The following is a 19,126-nucleotide window of genomic DNA, read 5'->3' as shown; positions in this document are numbered from 1 at the left end:
CTGGAGTGCAGTGGCATGATCTCAGCTCATTGCAACCTCCACCTCCTGGGTTCAAGCAATTCTCCTGCCTCAGCCTCCCGAGTAGCTGGGATGACAGGCATGTGCCACCACGCCCGGCTAATATTTGTATATTTAGGGCCAGGCACGGTGGCTCAAGCCTGTAATCCCAGCACTTTGGGAGGCCGAGACGGGCGGATCACAAGGTCAGGAGATCAAGACCATCCTGGCTAACATGGTGAAACCCCGTCTCTACTAAAAAATACAAAAATTAGCCGGGCGAGGTGGCGGGCGCCTGTAGTCCCAGCTACTTGGGAGGCTGAGGCAGGAGAATGGCATAAACCCGGGAGGCGGAGCTTGCAGTGAGCTGAGATTGGGCTACTGCACTCCAGCCTGGGCAACAGCGAGACTCTGTCTCGAAAAAAAAAAAAAAAAAATTTGTATATTTAGTAGAGATGGAGTTTCACCATATTGGCCAGGCTGGTCTCAAACTCCTGACCTCGTGATCCACCTGCCTCAGCCTCCCAAGGTGCTGGGATTACAGGCGTGAGCCACTGCGCCCGGCCTTGTTTTCTTTTACTATGATTTTCTTTCTTCTAGCTTACTTTATTTTAAGAATACAGTATTTAATAGATACAACATACAAAATACGTGTTAATCAACAGTTTCTGTTATCAGCAAGGCTTCTGGTCAACAGTATGCTATTAGAGTTAAGTCATGGGGGAGTCAGAATCGACATGTGGATTTTCAGCCGCATGGAGGGTCAGCGGCCGGCATTCCCATGTTGGCCCAGGGTCAACCGCATTTCCAGGTTCATAAATCTTTTCTTCTGCAATGTTTAACCTGTTGTGAGCAACAGCATATTTTTTTATCTCATACATTATAGTTTTCATCACCAGAAGTTTCACATCATTCTTTTTTCTTATTGATTGATTGATTGATGGAGACAGAGTCTCGCTCTGTCTCCCAGGCTGGAGTCCAGTGGCGCAATCTCAGCTCACTGCAACCTCCACCTCCCAGGTTCAAATGATTCTCCCGCTTCAGCCTCCCAAGTAGCTGGGATGACAGACATGTGCCACCACACCCAGCTAATTTTTTGTATTTTTATTAGAGATGGGGTTTCACCATGTTGGCCAGGCTGGTCTCAAACTTCTGACCTCAGGTGATCTGCCCACCTCAGCCTCCCAAAGTGCTGGGATTACAGGTGCGAGCCACCGCGCCCGGCTCTTTGTTCTTTTTTTACATCTTCTGTGTCTCTATTTAACTTTAGAACATGGAATACAGTTATGATGACCATGCTTGAATGTCCTTTACTGCTGATTCTAACATCCGTCTCGGTTTTGGACAGTTTCAATGTATTTTTCTCCTTGTTATGGGCCATACTTTCCTGCATTCTTTGCATGCCTCGTAATCTTTGACTGGATGCCAGACATTGTAAATTTTACCTTGTTGGGTGCTGGATATTTTTGTATTCCTGTCAATATTCTTGAGCTTTGTTCTGGGGCACAGTTCAGTGACTTGGAGACAGTTAAGTCCTCCTGGCTCTTGCGTTTATGATTTGTTGGGCAGGTCTGCTGGAGACCTGTCTGCCTCACACCAATGGTTCCCCATGACTGTAGCAAGAATCTTCTGAGAGCTTGTCCCAGCTTCCTGTGACTTCTGAGTTTTTCCAGCCTGGCCGATGAGAACAGGCACCATGCCCAGTCCTGTGTGAGGCCCAGGTCCTGGTCCCTCTTAATTCTTCGGGTGGTTCTTCCCCAGCCTTGTGGAGTTTCGTCCCAGCTGTGCTGACTGGTGCTCTGCTGAGTATTCCAGGGCCTCCTGCAGGCTGCGGGGTCCTCCCTCTACTCAGGGTCCTCTCTCTCCTCTTCGCTGCTCTGCCTTTTGAACTTTAAAACTCTGAGGCCGGGCGCGGTGGCTCAAGCCTGTAATCCCAGCACTTTGGGAGGCCGAGACGGGCAGATCACAAGGTCAGGAGATCGAGACCATCCTGGCTAACACGGTGAAACCCCGTCTCTACTAAAAATACAAAAAAATTAGCCGGGTGTGGTGGCGGGCACCTGTAGTCCCAGCTGCTTGGGAGGCTGAGGCAGGAGAATGGCGTAAACCCGGGAGGCGGAGCTTGCAGTGAGCTGAGATCCGGCCACTGCACTCCAGCCTGGGTGACAGAGTGAGACTCCGTCTCAAAAAAAAAAAAAAAAAAAAAAAACTGACTGTGTGCCTTGTTCCCCAGATTCTCTGCTCATTTTTCTCAACTGAGGGGTTTGTTGGGCTGTGCCTCAGTTTCCTCTGTCTGCAGCTCATCCTGCACGTTCTCTTAAGGCAGTGGCCACACCGTTTGTTTCCTTCTTTGAAGAATCTGTCCTGAGTTGCCTGGTGTCCGGGATCCTGGTGATCAATTTCATCGCACTTTGTCAGTGTTCTTGGTTGTTTGAACCGGGGTGTCCGTCGATCCCAGTCACTCCGTCCCCATACGGAAGTCCAGCAGGCTACACTGGTGTTTTTACATTTCACATCTTTGCTTTCTCAGTCACGTCTCCTGCACCAGATCTTAGGCTGGGTTCCTGTTGACCTTTCCTTCTCCATGGGACCTTGACCTCAGAGTCCACATGACCAGGCCCTGGACCTGTGCCTAGTGCTAGGGGTGCAGGGTGTGATACTTCATCGGTGATGATCGGGGACAGCCTAGGCTCTGAGGCGACCCTCCACCGCCACCCCAAGTGGGAGCCCGCCTGGGCCCTGCTTTGTCCGAATAGCCCATGTTCGCTGAAGTCCAGTCACTTCCCACCTGGGAACCCATCCCAGAGCTTGGCATCCACTCTGGGGCCCTGAACTGGTCTCCTTCCTCTTCTTTTGTTTCTTTTTTTTCTTTCTTTCTTTCTTTCTTTTCTTTTTCTTTTTCTTTTTTTTTTTTTTTTTTTTTTTTTTTTTTTGAGACGAACTCTCTCTCTGTCTCCCAGGCTGGAGTGCAGTGGCCAGATCCCGGCTCACTGCAGCCTCCGCCTCCTGGGTTCAAGTGATTCTCCTGCCTCAGCCTCCCAAGGAGCTGGGATGATTACAGGTGTCTGCCACCACCCTTGACTAATTTTTGTATTTTTAGTAGAGACAGGTTTCGCTGGTCTCAAACTCCTGACCTCAGGTGATCCTCCCAAAGTGCTGGAATTACGGGTGTGAGCCACCGCACCTGGCCTCCTTCCTCTTCCTCTTTGCTCCTCTCGGCACAGCCATCTTGCCTCCACCCACGGTGCCCAAGCCACTCCTCCCTGCTATCCAGCTCCCACGTGGGGTCTTCTGAGTGTGGCTGAACACCCAACTCCGCCACCTCCACCTGCCCAGCAGGGCCCAGAGCATCTGCACTCAGCAACTCAGAGGGACAATGGTGTCCACTCCTTGGGCACAGTCCTCTGGGGGCCACCTGCAGCCTGAGGTTCCCAGGAGCAATGGGGTGCAGGATGAAGCAGCTGACTCAGCAGACACTTGGTGGGCACCGGCTATGTGCCAGGCCCTGTGCTGGGTACCTTGGTGGAGGGACCATCCCCCCGGGTCAGGGTGGGAGATGGGCATGGAAGGCCTGCTATCCACCAGGGGGATGAGAACCACGTTGGAGGCCCCGGGAGCTTGTGAGTGCCAGTGCCACCCCATGCCCCTGACCAGCCCAGGGCCTGGGTGTACCTGAGGTGAACCCCTGAGGCTGGTTGGCAAGGAGACGCCTTCTGATAGTGTGCCACCCCCAGGCTCGGGCAGAGGTGGAGCCAGGGGTCCCCGAGGCCCAGAGCTGGAGATTCAGGATCCAGGACCTGAGGCAAGGGGCACAGGGGTGTTGGGGTGAGTGTGGCCAGCACCAGAGATCCCAGGGCCGGGAAACTTCTGCAGGGCATGGGAGAGGAGCAGAGAGGCCACGGAGGGCAAGCCGCGGTACTCAGCCCCCCGGGGCCATGGCCGCCAGCAAATGTGGCCCCGCCGAGTTATAAACACAGTGTCCCAGAGGCCTGCCCCGGGCCCACAGACAAGTCTTGGTGAGCCCTGTGCCCGCACCCCCTGCTCCTGGGTGCCTGTGAGTGTTCACTGCCTGCTCCTCTCTCCTGGAAGGCGAGAGTGGCCGGGTCCTGCAGATCTCAGCGGGCGTCAGATACGTGCAGCTGTCGGCCTATTCTGAGGTCAGCTTTTTCAAAGTGGACGGAGACAACCAAGAGACACTCATCCAGACCCCATTGTGAGTACGTGTGACACCAACGAGTTAGTTTTGAGTTTGTTTTGAGTTCATTTAGATCACAATAATTCCTTGTCCTTTTTTCCCTGGAGACCTGGGCTAAGTCCTGGTTATGACAAATGAAATATTCGATGTCTGTTCTAAGGAAACAGCTCCCTTGAATTTCAGTATCTGACCCTTTGCTGTGGTCCCTCTTGACTTCTGAGACCGCAAGCCCCTAGTCAGAGCCCCCAGTCTCCCCCAGAAATCGGCCCCGAAGCCTCTGGGCCTGGGTCCATATCTGGAGGGGCGACGTCAGGACTCCGGCCCTCGGGTGCTCCTGGGAGGAGGGTCGGCTGCAGAGATGCTCAGGCCTCTCCATGCAGCCAGGAGGGGAACGGCCCTTACCAGCCAGGCCTAGTTGGGCGCCACTCCCCATGCACACATCACCAGGCCTCCCAGGAAGATGCTGGACCAGGCCAGTGTGTGCACGAACCCACATGCAAATAGAGGCCTGAGCTGCAGGACTCCAGGAAGAGGCCTCACTCTAAGCCCTGCCACATGACAATCCATGCATTTTCCCGTTCACAGTCAGAACTTAGCCGTGCCCCAGGCGACCAGACCTGAGTGTACCGCCACAGCTCTGACACTCCCTTTTCCCACCAGCCCTTCTCCAGAGTTAAGGACAGTCTGACATTTGCAGTAAACTTGGACCCACTGTGAAAGTCAGAATGCACCCAAGAGGTGATGCTGCTGGAGTTGTCATAAAGAATAATGGGGGCCGGGTGCGGTGGCTCAAGCCTGTAATCCCAGCACTTTGGGAGGCCGAGACGGGCGGATCACAAGGTCAGGAGATCAAGACCATCCTGGCTAACACGGTGAAACCCCGTCTCTACTAAAAATACAAAAAAATTAGCCGGGTGTGGTAGCGGGCGCCTGTAGTCCCAGCTACTCGGGAGGCTGAGGCAGGAGAATGGCGTGAACCCAGGAGGCGGAGCTTGTAGTGAGCCGAGATCGCGCCACTGCACTCCAGCCTGGGTGACAGAGCAAGACTCCGTCTCAAAAAAAAAAAAGAATAGTGGGGGCGGCAGGCAGCTCTTCCTTCACGCTGAGACCTGCTATCTGGCTAGGCCCTTTTTCTCTCTGGGCCTCTGTTGATCCCATCCCAGCAGGAGACCTCCCAGAGAGGCTGAGTAGCACTCCCTGGACTCAGTGTAGGCAAGTCCCTGGGTCCAGGGCACGGACCACGCTGTCTGCCTGCACCCTAGCTTGGTGTGGGGTGAGCAGAGCCAAGCTGCCACCATTCCTTTGCAGTGGGTTCGAATGCATCCCTTATCCTGTGTCCAGCCCCGCAGCTGGGGTGCCGGGGCCCAGAGCTGCCAAGAGAGGTGCAGAAGCCGACGTACCCCTGCCCAGGAGAGACCTGGAGCTGGATTTGGGTGCCCTCTGTGGCCAGGAGGGCACCCCCGGTGGCCTGCTTGGTAAGTGGAGCTCACAAACCAGTTGGGGGTTGGGGGTGGGTGGGCCCAGGCCCAGCAGTCAAGGGAATGTGCGGTCATGGGGACCCAGAACCAGGCCAGAGCAGGAGCAAGCCGCACCCAGGGTCAGTCGTCACACGTGGGTGAAAGGAGGCAGGGCCAGGCAGCCGCATCCCCAGACAAGCAGTCCCGGGGGGCTGCGGAGGCTCAAGCCGATTGTTCGTCTCCCCTGAGCCTGGCAGGGGCTCAGCCTCGTAGGGTCCTCAGGGCAGAGTTTCTGGGTCTCCCTGGCTGAGGGCAGCAGACTCACCCAGGCCTTGAGGCCAGTGGCCAGCCTGGACACGGCCCCAGCCCCTCCTGCCACCTGGTAGCCCCCACAGTGGCCGCTGGCCGTGGCTCTGAGGGGCCGCGGCGCCCACTGCTCTCTCAAGGTCTGGGTTTCCTGCTGCTGCACTTCTGCATGGGTGGCCTCACGTTTCCTCGTGGAGATGAGGCCTAGGTGCTCCGACAGAACCCCCAGCCCCCAACTCTGCCCCCTAGGCTGGGGCCAGTGAGAACGGCACTTCCATAGAATGTGTGGCCTAGACTTCACACGGATCATTCCAGAGTTACTCATGGATTTGAGTCAAAGCTTAATCCCTCCCGTGCAGCGCGATGTGCCTGTCAAACCCTCCCATGCAGTGCAGTGTGCGCGTCAAACCCTCCAGTGCAGTGCAGTGTGCCCATCAAACCCTCTAGTGCAGTGCGATGTACACGTCAAACCCTCCCGTGCAGTTCAGTGTGTGCGTCAAACCCTCCCGTGCAGTGCGGTGTACGCGTCAAACCCTCCAGTGCAGTGCAGTGTACACGTCAAACCCTCCAGTGCAGTGCAGTGTGCGCATTAAACCCTCCCGTGCAGCGCGGTGTACACGTCAAACCCTCCCGTGCAGCGCGGTGTGCGCGTCAAACCCTCCCGTGCAGTGAACCGTGTGCATGTCAAACCCTCCCGTGCAGTGCAGTGTGCGCGTTAAACCCTCCCGTACAGCGAGCGGTGTGCACGTCAAACTCTCCCGTACAGCGAGCGGTGTGCACGTCAAACTCTCCCGTACAGCGAGCGGTGTGCACGTCAAACTCTCCCGTACAGCGAGCGGTGTGCACGTCAAACTCTCCCGTACAGCGTGGTGTGCACATCAAACCCTCCCGTACAGCGAGCGGTGTGCACGTCAAACTCTCCCGTACAGCGTGGTGTGCACATCAAACCCTCCCGTACAGCGAGCGGTGTGCACGTCAAACTCTCCCGTACAGCGTGGTGTGCACATCAAACCCTCCCGTACAGCGAGCGGTGTGCACGTCAAACTCTCCCGTGCAGTGCGGTGTGCGCGTCAAACCCTCCCTTACAGCGAGCGGTGTGCACGTCAAACCCTCCCGTACAGCGTGGTGTGCGCGTCAAACCCTCCCTTACAGCGAGCGGTGTGCACGTCAAACCCTCCTGTACAGCGTGGTGTGCGCGTCAAACCCTCCCGTACAGCATGGTGTGCACGTCAAACCCTCCTGTACAGCGTGGTGTGCGCGTCAAACCCTCCCGTACAGCATGGTGTGCGCGTCAAACCCTCCCATACAGCGTGGTGTGCGCGTCAAACCCTCCCATGCAGTGAACCATGTGCACGTCAAATCCTCCTGTGCAGTGCAGTGTGCATGTCCCATGCAGCACGGTGTGCGTGTCAAACCCTCCCATGCAGCACGGTGTGCGTGTCAAACCCTCCCATGCAGCACGGTGTGCGTGTCAAACCCTCCTGTGCAGTGCAGTGTGCGTGTCCCATGCAGCGAGCGGTGTGCACGTCAAACCCTCCCGTGCAGCACGGTGTGCGTCTCAGTGCCAGAGTGAGGGAACAGTCTTAACAGCGTTGGGAGGCCCTGGGGTGCTGCCAGCCACCGGGTCCTTCTTGCCACAGCCCTGCACCCCAAGGCTCAGTAAACGGGGGTCGGGCATGGGGGTCCCCACTGTACAAATGCCTGGCACTTTGAGTTTGGGGGCCTTTGAAGAGGGCCCAGCTGACAACTGAGGTCCCCGGCCTCTAGAGCTGGAATCTGAGCCTGGAGTGCTGCTTGGGGAGGACACAGGCTGCAGGTTCCTGGGTCGAGGAGCACAGGGCAGATCTGAGAGGCTGTGGTGAGCCCAGATTCACAACTTAGCGTGGGTGGGCTGTGCGCCACCACCTTCCACATGCAGGTAAATGTCCCAGGTTTGATGAGATGCCCCGAATCATCCCCAAATGCGCCTCATATGCCAGCCCTTGTCACCTGCCTTGGCCGATGCGAGCTCAGTCCCTGCCATGTCTCTGCCCGGCCCTGCCCACCACACGCAGCCCCAAGTCCCCTGGAGGCTGTCTCCAGGATTTGCACAGATGGCACCACCACCGCCTCCCCAAATTCTGAGGCCTCTCCACTCTAGACCTGAGCCCCACCTGCCACCCCTGAGTCCTCACAGTCTCCTGACCCGGCTGTCCCACTCGGGGGAGCCCCAATTCCGACCCTCCAGGCCCCTGGGGTGGGCAGGCAGGGCCAGCCCCTCCCAAGCCGGAGTCTGGTGAGCCTTGGTCTGGACCCCCCTTTCCTGTCCCTTAAGCCAGCCTAGCAGGCCCCAAAGCCTCCCTCACATCTTCCTGCCCAGGTGTGCCTGTCCCAAGGGTGCCCCAGACCTCAGCGCAGCCAGCCACACTGCCTCGTGGGCTCAGCTCAGCTCCAGGCTCTCCTGCAGCGAGACAGGGCTGAGGGGTGTGGTTGGCAGGCTGTGCCTGCACCCTCTCTCCCAGGCACTGTGTGGCCTGTGACCCTCCTGGTCACTGTCTGCAGCAGCCCCTCTTAGCAGCCAGCACTCTTGGCCGGTCACTTGGCCCCAAGTTCTCCCTGAGGATCCGTGACTCACACAGCTTAAGTGGGAGGAAGCAGCAGCGAAATGGCCCTCGCCGTCCTGGGAAGAGCCTCCGCCACCAGGGCCACCTTCCATGCCTGTGCCCCTGCCCCCGGAAACCTCACCCAGCTGGTGGCCAGAGCCTCAGAGCCTCGGGGGTCTGCTTGTAGGGAGCTCATTCTTCTAGGATCAGATGAGGCTCCATCAAACAACGGCTGTGAGCAGAGCAGCAAGCCCGGCGTCATTCTTCATATAAAAGAGCATGCGGGCATCCCAGGTGGGACAGCAGGGCCCGGCGCCTCCACGGGAGGCCAAGGCAGCCAAGCCTCGGGCCAGCAGGGCCACGGGGGGTCCAGCCCGCGCCCCCTCGTCTGCCTTTACCTCAGTTTATAGAAGCAGTTTTATGCCGCATAGGTGGAATAGCTCTCATATTTCTGCATAAAAATACTTACTGGGCGCCACGCCTTCTACTTGGAGAGATTTTCGGAGCCAAGGTCTCAATTAAAACCAGCCTTGTGCCTGCATCGCACCCTACCCCGCGCGGGCCCCTGCACCAGCCCCACTGCCTGGGTCTGGGGGCCCCCCCCAACTCTCAGCCCAGCCCAGGCTATTTCTGGCTTGACGATGATGTGAGTGTCCAGCCATAAATTATCCAGCACAAAAGAAATGTCCCTTGGGAAACCTAGAGGTACATGCTTTTGTTTTTGTAAGACCTGCTGGGGCTTGAACCCCAGACATTTGGAGTTTGGTGCCAAGCTCTGCCTAGGGCTCATGGGTGCATCCAAGACCAACCCTGGGAGGCTGGGCTGCTGCTTTCACACTGATGTGAAACTAAACCTCTCTGTGCCTCAGTTTCCTCATCTATAAAGGGAGGGTAACAGCAGTGTCCACCCCAAGGACGGATGACTGAGTACACATGCTGGCCTCCACTCCGACCTGTGCAGGGGCACCCTGGAGGGGAGGAGCCTGGCCTGGGGTCTGGTGCAGTCAAGTCCATGCTGAGAAGAGGAGGGGGAGGCCAGAGTCAGGGAGGGGCTCTCCAGTAGGCTCCTACTTCCTTTCCGTCACCCAGGCTGGAGTGCAATGGCGTGATCTCAGCTCACTGCAGCCTCCACCTCCCAGGCTCAGGCGATCCTCCCGGCTCAGCCTCCAGAGTAGCTGGGACCACAGGCACGAGCCACCATGCCTGGCTAATATTTTGTATTTTTTTGTAGAGACAGGGCCTCGCCATGTTGCCCAGGCTGGTCTCAAACTCCTGAGTCCAAGCGATCCTCCCGCCTCAGCCTCCCGAAGTGCTGGGATCACAGGCTGCTTTCACTTTCCTTTTCTTAAAACTGGAGAACTCCCTCGCGGGAAGGGGCGGGTCGGGCATGTGTCCCCGGGGCACGGTCGGCAGGGTCCTTGCTTTGTCTGTCTCCTGTCTCAGCGACTGGGCCAAGGACCCAGCAGGACTCACCCTAGCACCACACCCGACTAATTTTTGTATTTTTAGTAGAGATGGGGTTTTGCCATGTTGGCCAGGATGGTCTCGAACTCCTGGCCTCACGTGACCTGCTCGCCTTGGCCCCTCAAAGTGCTGGGATCACAGGCATGAGCCACCATCCCAGCCTCTTTAGTCTTTATCTTCCCTTCTTTATGTAATCCATAATGCCATTTAGGACTGATTGATCGGGCTTGCTGCTTCCAGACCCCTTCATTCCATGCAGCAGTTGACACAAACTTTTCTTCGCAATTCCCATCCCCCGTTGAAAGTCTGCCCCCAACATGTGGCCTTCACAGCACCCTAGGACATGGTGGGTTCTCCCTGCCCCAGGACAGCAGGGTGCTGGGCAGAGGGCCCCACTCAGTACCTGGAGCCCAACCAGGCCCCCACCACAGCCCTCAGGCCCTAGGGGATTGGGGACGCTGGCCAGGAGCCCTACAGAGGAAACGGAGTCATTTCGAAGTTTCAGTTCCAGCCGGGACAGCATTCATCCCCAAGTAGGAGAAAACTAAAATAATGATGGCTTAGACAAGAGTAGTCCTGGCCGGGAGGCTAGAGGTATCAGCCCCACTGTGTCAGGAACCCAGCTCTGTCTACCTGGGCCTACCAGCATCACCCCGAGGTCTGGGGCAGCTCCCGGAGCCCCCTCCCTCAGTCAGCAACCCCTGCTCAGGCCTGGAAGGGGAAGCCAATTCCAGACAGGCCCAGGCCCAGCCACAGGGAGGCCCCAGAATCAAGGAAGACCTCACAACCAGCCAGCGGGGACCAGGGGCCGGCTTTAGCCATCGTCCTGAAAGAAAACAAAAGGTGCCGTTCTGAGGCTGTCCCGCGTGTCCAGGGAAAATACACCAGGAATCATTTCCTTGTAAGCGTGAACTTCACATTCTCAAAAAAAACAAACCAAAGTCCCTTGCTCACACTCGTCCCTGGCCCGGTCACAGCGCTGCTTGCTTGGCTCCCAGACGGGCGTCCTTCCCTCTGGCCAGACCCTTGCCAACGGGTGGGCCCCGTTGAAGCCTCTGGCCTGGCCTGCAGTGCGTCCTGGGGCCGCGTGCAGCTGTGCTGGTCCCAGCCTCAAGTTTCCGTCTCTGTGCTTACCTGGGAGAGGGCCGGGGACCACGGGATGCAGGATGCCCAGTAAGACCCCTGTCCCGTGGCTGCAGAGATGGCACCTGTGGAAACGTGCCCACCCCACACCAACCATGGCACGCCTTCCAGCCACCAAGCAGGATCTCCCACGCGGACGGCCACTCATGTGCAGGGTAGAAACGTCAGGCCAGAGAGCTTCAGGCCAGAAGATAATCCAACATGAGGCCTGAAGGAAACTCGGGCCAGAAAATCTCCAGGGTACCTGCCTGCCGAAGTCCCTTCCGAGGACTCCCCTGAGCCAGTGGCTGAGACACGTGCATCCGTGGCGGAAGCTCCAGGTCTGGGCAGCCCTCTCCCCGCAGTCACAGACTACGCACACTAGGAACACCTACCTGCAACAAAGCCCGGCCACAGCCAGAGAGCAGGATGGCTCTCGCCAGGCCCCTTGGGTTGCTCCCCGCTGCTGACCCCCTGCTGCGTGGCACAGGCTTCCCCATGGCCCTGCCACTTTGGCTTCCTCCCGGCAGGCCATGTGCTTAGGATGAGACATGGCTGCTTTTAGCAAACAACACTAGGGTGACTTCAGTCCAGCCAAGATGACTTCTCACATCAGAGCTCAAGAGGGAGAGGTGACCTCCCTCCCCAGCCACTGGGGACCCCAGTTCCTGTTACCTGTTCTGCCACTGTCATCTTTCTGCACCACCTCATGGTCCTGGATGGCTGCACAGGCTCTAGCCATTACGCCCCTATTCCAGCTAGCAGAAAGGGGGAAGCATAAGTGGCAAGGAGAAGGGCCCTCCCCTTCTTTTTTTTTTAATTGCTCTATGCATTTATTATTAGCTATTATTATTGCAGAATGAGGGGACAAAAAGCTCACAAACACTCTACACAATTTCATAAGACACATTGCAGGGGAAAAAGTGACTGAGATGGATCAACAGTATGCTAGGGTGTTGATGGACGCATTCATCGGGGAGGTGGACCTCTAATTCCTGGTGGAGGGGGCCTCATTCCTGGAGGGGGCATGCCTTCCGGCGTCCCTCAAGCAGGGGGAAGCCCAATTGGTAGGCCTGTGGGTGGCCTCATACCAGGTTCAGAAGCACCACGTTTTAACTGTGGACATCAGATGTGGTGGAACGGCAATCATGACCGTGGGCCAGAGGAGCAAGATGCTGCTGCACGTGGACCGCAGAATGAGACGTATCCTACAAGATGGCGGAGTCTTCACTGGCACCTTTAAGGCTTTTGATAAGCGTGTGAATTTGACCCCTGTGATTGTGAGAGTTCAGAAAGATGAAAACAACGAATGCGAAGCGACCAGAACGTGAAGAAAAGCGGGGTTAGGGCCCTCCCCTTCTAAAGAAACTTCCTGGAGGCGCCACCCTCACTGCCATTGCTCAGAACTTGGTTACACGGCCCGGCCACACCAGGCCACACAGCCAGACGAGGCCACACAGAGACAAGCAGCGCAGCAAAGACTCTGTTACCAGAGGAGGAGGGGAGAATGGCTCTTTGCCAAATGGCTCGTCACGAACGACCCCTGCTGGGTCCCCACAAGTGCACCAACCGACTTGAAAGTCCTGGAGAGGGCTGGCAGGCAAGGACCTGAGTCTCCAGTCACCCCTGCAGGAGGAGCCCAGGGACCCTCACTCGCTTCTCTGGTAAGGAATTGGGTGGGGTGCCCTGCCATGACCCTGAAACAGCCTTTAGTCTCACCCTCCATCTCCACAGACTCTACGCCTGTCGCTTTTGCAGTGAAAGCCCAGTGCTAGGGGTGAGTGTGTGGGGAGCGTGGGAGACGGGCGCTGACCCGGCCATCCTGGGCAGCTGTGCTCAAGCAGCACCCCCGCCAGTCCCAGCTGGACTTTGCCTGGCAGGACACCCGACAGGCCTCACTGTGGCCTCTGCCCCGGGGGGTCGTGCGTGGGGAGCTGGGCCGGCCCGAACAGTGGGATGCCTCCCCGCGCTGCTCCACCTGCCACAAACACAAACTGGAATGTTCTCAGCCACCTCCAGACTTCACAGCCTCTGGCCTTTGGGGCACAGAGGTCGGGCTGCCCTGGGGAAAGGAGGGAGAGAAGGAGGGCTTTGAGAGAGCACGGACATGAGTCAGACCTGAAATCAAGCCAAGCCAAGCCACCTCACGTTTTAAAGCAATTGCCAGTGTCTCAGCATGTTTTGAAGCTCAGGGCGACAGCCAGGGGCCGATAAACACCTGCCACAGATGCCCAGCACACCTATGTCACCCCCGTGCCACCCCTGAGGTCTCTGGACTGAAGGAAACAGAAGGCCCTGGAAGGCACCTCCTGCTGGGTCAAGGCCACTGGGGTCTCCCAGGAGCACCTCCAGCCCCGCCCCTCATGCCCATGTTGTGGGGAGCACAGGCCTTGCTCCACTGTCTGTGGAGGAGGCTGGAAATTCAGCCCAGCTGTGCCCACCCCAGGGACAGGCTTCCCGGGAGCTCACACTCGCCCCCAACAAACTGACGTGGACTCGGGGTCCCAGGCATCTTTCCTCGAAGACCCGACAGCAGCCGGGAACAAACCCTCCAGAAACCTGCCTTTCACTCATAGAAATAAGTTGACAAAGAGGGCAAATCCTTTCTCTTTCTGGAGGCCTAATGTCAGTGATACATAATTGCACATCACAGTATTTTATTATTTTGTTGATATGAAATGTTTCAGTTGTTTAGTTGTTTTTAACTTTCAAATAAGGATTTGCATTTCGTTGAGAAGAAAAGACGATTTCCAAGGCGTGGACTATTGCCAGATACTCTAAACCCTATTTTGGTTAAATTACAGCACCCAGATTTTAGTAACAAAGCACATTGATTTTATATTCAAAGGATTTTTATATTTAGTCTCTTAACCTTTTGTAATTCCCACCCACAGCTTGCAGCGCAGAACCCTTTTGTGTCCCTTGTTGTCAGTGGGGTGTCTGCCTGGGCCCCGTAATTTGGGCCATTGAGTTGGAGTGCAGGTGCTGCCCATGGCGGGTGGACACGGTCAGGCCGGCTGGGCCCCAGTGCCTCAAACGATCCCCTGGGAATTGGATTTGGGAACGTAGAGAGGCTGCAGGCGTGAGAGGACGTCAGGTTGCTTTTCTTTTCTTCTTCTTCTTTTTTTTTTTTTTGGTTTAATGCACAAAACCCTCCCAGTGAATATTTTCAACAGATCTGAGTGGTTTCTCTTTTTCATGTGTTGGACAAATGGTTTTGAGTATTCATCAGATGGGATCTATGAAGAATCAATCATTATTGTAAGATGATTTTAAAAATCAAGGTGCCCTCTGCCACTAATTCAATCTTGCCAGTAAAAGTGTCTGAATGTGCAGCAGAGAATTTCAGGAAATTTCATTGCCTCGTGGGGTGATAACAGCTTTAAATATTAATTGTCTATGGTTAATTATGGCAGAGTAGCATGAAAGAGCCATATTTTTAAAGGAATGTTTGTGCTATAAATTCTTTTTCTAGGAATCACATCATATAGAGGGACTGTCCCAGAAAAATACAGTATAAAAAGATATCATGTTGCTTCCAATGCCAGAACAGTGGATGAAAATGGAAATGAACTCAGACTTCGGGGTGTGCGTCTGTCTAAAACTAAGCAGGGATGTTGGAGGGGCAAGGTTAATTCTCTGCCTTCAGGCAGGCGTGTGGGAGCCGAGGGGCTCTTTGGCTGGCAGGCGGGTGGAGCACCCCTCCCTTGGGGTTAAGCAGCCTCTTTGGAGGTGGCTGCTCTTTTGGGTAAAAGCTTAAGCTTTCAGGTTCCCTCCTCCTCCACAGGTCCTTTTCTCTTCTCCCAGGTTCCTTCCTGTTCTTCCCTCCCCTTCCCGCCTGGAACAATTCAGTCCTAAAGCCATCAAGTCCTGCCAAGTGAGGTAGCCATTGGGGTCTCAGAGCTGTGTCTGGGTGTTGGGCCCAATGGAGCAGGGAAGCCCCCAAGCACGGGGCCTGAGGGGGTGATGGAGGCAGCGTCCATGGGGTATCCCTGCGCTGAGGGGTGCAGCAGGGCCTACAGACACAAAGAAGGGGGAACAAGAAGGAACCCGTGGGCTTGCATTCAGGGGTGTGAACTGGGGGTTTGCATCATAGAGAGGAAAGTGAACCTGTGCGTTTGTGTGCATGTCTGTGTACACACGGCTGTGTGTGTGTGCACGTATGTGTATGTGCCTGCACAGGTGCGCGTGTGCATATGTGTGTGCGTGCCTACGCAGGTGCATGTGTGCGTGCGTGTGCGTGCCTGCGCAAGTGTGTGTGCGTGCACGTGCGTGTCTGCGCAGGTGCGCATGTACATGTGTGTGCGTGCCTACGTGTGTGTGCATGCTTGCGCAGGTGCATGTGCGTGTATGCCTGCGCAGGTGCATGTGTGCGTGTCTGCACAGGTACACGTGTGCATGTGTGTGTGTGTGCGTGTGTGTGCGCCTGCACATGTGTGTGTGTGCACATGCGTGTGCATCTGTGTGTATGCCTGCACAGGTGAGCATGCGTGTCTGCACAGGTGCGTGTGTGCATGTGTGTGCGTCTGTGCAGGTGCACATGTGCACGTGTGCATGCCTGCACAGGTGCATGTGTGCATGCAGGTGCATGTGTATACCTACACAGGTGCGTGTGTGCGTGCGGGTGCGTGTGTATGCCTGCACGGGTGCGTGTGTATGCCTGCGCAGGTGCGTGTGTGGGGGGAGGTGTGCGTGCGTGTGCACTCACTGGCTCTGCCAGGGCCCGTGGGCAGCGGCTCCCCAGCAGGCAGGAGCAGATGCAGCACCCAGGATCGCATCTGAAAAAAACCGGGGTTCCCTGGAGAAGCAGCAGATCCGGGCTGGGGCAGGATGGAGGAATTTCCCCCATGGAGGGCAGAGGGAGGAGGAGTCAGCTCCCCATGCAGACGCCCCACCACCCTCACGGAGCCATCACGGTAGACTCCACTGGTACTGGATCAGTGAAAATCCTGCCCCACCCGGTAGCCTGGGCTGAGCAGACCACAGCGTCGCATCCATTCCTTTCCTGCCAACGATGCGTAACCCAGGTCTCTCTGTGATGAGACCTCAGACAAGGCCACACGGGGGAACCTTCCCTGAAAGGCCTGGCCTGGAAGCTTCAAAGACGCCAGGACCATGGCAGTCAGGGAAAGGCCCAGGAATGTTCCAGACCGACGGAGACTGAAGACACAATGACAGCTCTCTCCAATGTGTGGTCCCAGGCTGATCTCCTTCCTGTGAGGGACATCACTGGGCCATGGGAAAGCCCGGGCTGGGGTCTGACCCTGAGGCGTGCCCTGCCCCAGGACGACTGTGCTGGGTTATGTGAGGTGAAAAACTTCCTGGTTTGTAAAATGCACTCAAGGACGTGGAGTGAGAAACAAATTCAGCAACGAGGCCAGGCGCGGTGGCTCACATATGTAATCCCAGCACTTTGGGAGGCCGAGGCGGGCAGATCATGAGGTCAGGAGATCGAGACCATCCTGGCTAACATGGTGAGACCCCATCTCTACTGAAAACACAAAACTTAGCCAGGCGTGGTGGCAGGTGCCTGTAGTCCCAGGTACTTGGGAGGCTGAGGCAGGAGAATAGCGTGAACCCGGGAGGCGGAGCTTGCAGTGAGCCGAGATCGCGCCACTGCACTCCAACCTGGGCCACAGAGCGAGACTCCGTCTCAAAAAAAAAAAAAAAAAACGGACTTTCAGACGGCCCAGGCAGGGAAAACATTCTTTGTACTCTACCTGTGACTTTTCTGTAAATGTTTGATTAAACATTTACCCCAAAATGGAAAATACCAGTGCACTCTGCACACAGGGCAGCAAGGGAGTGACGGAGGCGGCGGGGGCCGAGCAGGAGCCTCGAGGCCGCAGCAGCCGCGCAGTCCACCCCCTGTCCCGCAGTCAGAATCTAACCCTGAGGCCATCGGGAGCATGGCACGGGCAGCCACGGCAGGGAAGGCACCTGTGTGGCCCCATCCCCCGCACCGAGACCGTGGGGCCAGCAGCTGGCTTGGGGTGCTGATCCTCCCGCCCCAGCCTCCCAGCACTTCAGAACATTCCTGGGCCTTTCCCAGGCTGCCGGGGCCCTGGCATCTTTGAAGCTTCCAGGCCAGGCCTTTCAGGGAAGGTTCCCCGTGTGGCTTTGAGGTCTCATCACAGATGGAGGCTGCATCTCCGGCAGACATGGAAAAGGGGAGACAAGATAGAACCCATGGGCTTGGGGCGTGTGAGCTCGGGGTGTGTGTCATAGAGATAAGAGGAAACATCCATGTGTGCGTGTATGTGTGTGGCCTCATACACGCGGCTGTGTGTGTGCTCCTGCTCTCCCCTGGTGGGGCCTGTGAGCAGCGACGCTGCTGGTGTGAGCTTGGCTGGCGTGGGCACCTGGGCACCTGGGGTCAGAGCTGCTCACTGCAGCCTGGCCCTAGGCCCTCGGCACAGTTTCTGTTCCTCGAGGAGGCCCTCGGACACAGAGCCCCTATGTTGCCAGCTAGGGTGCCTTCATCTCCATCTCTGGTCAGCCGCAATGCTGCTGGCAGCCTGTGTCCACTGGCGAGGGGCAGGTGCTGGGGTTGGCCCTCTGAGCGGCCTGAGGGTCCAGCTGGCAGGGCAAAGGGTCTCCCGGTGCAGAGCCTGGCCCTTGTTGTTCAGAGCCACGTAGGGTGAGCCCGAGGCTCTCCAAGGAGGACGGAGGCGAGGCAAGTGCCCCAAATTGTCCTGTGTCCCCCAACAAGGCTGGCCCACGCTCGGCCGCCAACAGGGAGCAGCGGGGGAGTGCGTGGCTGCTGCCCCAGCAGGTGGCAGGTGGTGGGTGTGCAGGCCTGGCCCTGGCCCGGTGGAAGGAATGGGTTGGAGGTGCCAGGGGCAGACACAGACCCTGAGTGTGGCAGCCTGAGGACCGCCTGTGCCTGTGCGAGGGTGCGGGTGCATGTGGCCACCCATGAGTACAGAGCGTGAGGACACGTAGATCCCTCCCGGCGGCTGACACTGTCTTCGTTCCTCTCATTTGGTGCCAACAGAGAGATGGTGATGCTCCCTCTGGCAGAATTCTGCATTTGGGGACTTGGCATTTGCTGCTGGAAGGTGGAGGTGGCCCCCCAGGACCTCCGTGGCCAGCTTCAGCGCTGCCCCAGGCTCTGCAGGTGGCCGTTGTGGCTCATACAGCCCGCAAGTTGGCACAGCGCTCCCCCTTTCCCTTCCCACTGGGGCGGCTGGGCCCTATCTGTGCAGCGCAGGGACAAGGCCCCCAGGGACGGAGGCCGGAGCAGGCCAGGGTCATCACGCTTGCCCCGAGAGGCCAGCAGGGACCAGCGTGTCCTTTGCACAGCCCGGCCCACGTGGGATCCCTGTCCAGAGGAACTGCTGTCTGTGCAGTCCCCACCCCTGGCGTCCTCACCAGCGTCGGCCTTAGGGCTCCTGCACCCCACACCCTGTCCCCCAGGCCTTTCCCAGCCCCGCAGCATGCTGCTGGTCGCTGGGCCTTCCTGCTCCCCCAGTGAGAGTGTGGCCCTGTGGGGGACGCTCGGGGCCAGCTCGCCACACCGCCTTGTCGAGCGTGCTCACTGGAGCTTCTGGGGAGCAGGTGCCCAGCTTCAGAACCACCTCTCAACCTGCCCTGCAGATCCCTCCCAGGCCCACCGGCCCCTCGTGCCCGGCCACGCCCAGCCCTCAGGTGATGCTGCTCTGGCAAGAAGAGCCCCTAAGGCCACCTGAGGGCAATGCCCCTGAACGTCCTCCTCAGCCGTGACTGCGGGGACGCACGTTCTCTGCTGGCCTGATTCTGGTGGGTCTGGACCAGGCCCTCCCACACTCCTTTCTCTCCTGCTCCAGATGGGAAAGGCGGCCGATGGCCGGGAAGGGGGTCCTAGGGAAGCTGGCCCACCCCCACCCCACCCTGCCCCTGGCCCCAGCCCCACCTCAGTCACCCTCACAGCTGGGCCTGCTGGTAGCAGGGGGGGCCTGCGGGAATCCCGCCCAGCAGACACGGGACCACGGTTTCCTCCATTCTCTTCCAGAAGAATAGGG

At 57.5% G+C, this 19,126-nt stretch overlaps 1 protein-coding gene across 2 annotated transcripts in view; it reads left to right on the top strand.

Annotated features, from left to right (window-relative positions):
* Positions 1–19,126, top strand: part of MORN1 (MORN repeat containing 1) — a 70,808-nt gene that overhangs the window by 30,412 nt on the left and 21,270 nt on the right. The window contains exons 9-11 of one of the 2 annotated variants that reach the window (XM_050786147.1): positions 4,087–4,210; positions 5,501–5,667; positions 18,121–19,063. In XM_050786147.1, the coding sequence (XP_050642104.1) occupies positions 4,087–4,210; positions 5,501–5,667; positions 18,121–18,131 (302 nt within the window). In that variant the 3' untranslated portion in view covers positions 18,132–19,063. Of the gene's footprint in view, positions 1–4,086; positions 4,211–5,500; positions 5,668–18,120; positions 19,064–19,126 lie in introns of those variants that run through there. The other variant, XM_050786145.1, reaches the window with a different exon arrangement.

Source organism: Macaca thibetana, chromosome 1 (assembly GCF_024542745.1).
Source record: "Macaca thibetana thibetana isolate TM-01 chromosome 1, ASM2454274v1, whole genome shotgun sequence".
In the NCBI taxonomy this organism is placed as follows: Eukaryota; Metazoa; Chordata; class Mammalia; order Primates; family Cercopithecidae; genus Macaca; species Macaca thibetana.
Note: the sequence above shows the minus strand (reverse complement) of the source record. Positions and strands in the feature narration are given on the sequence as shown.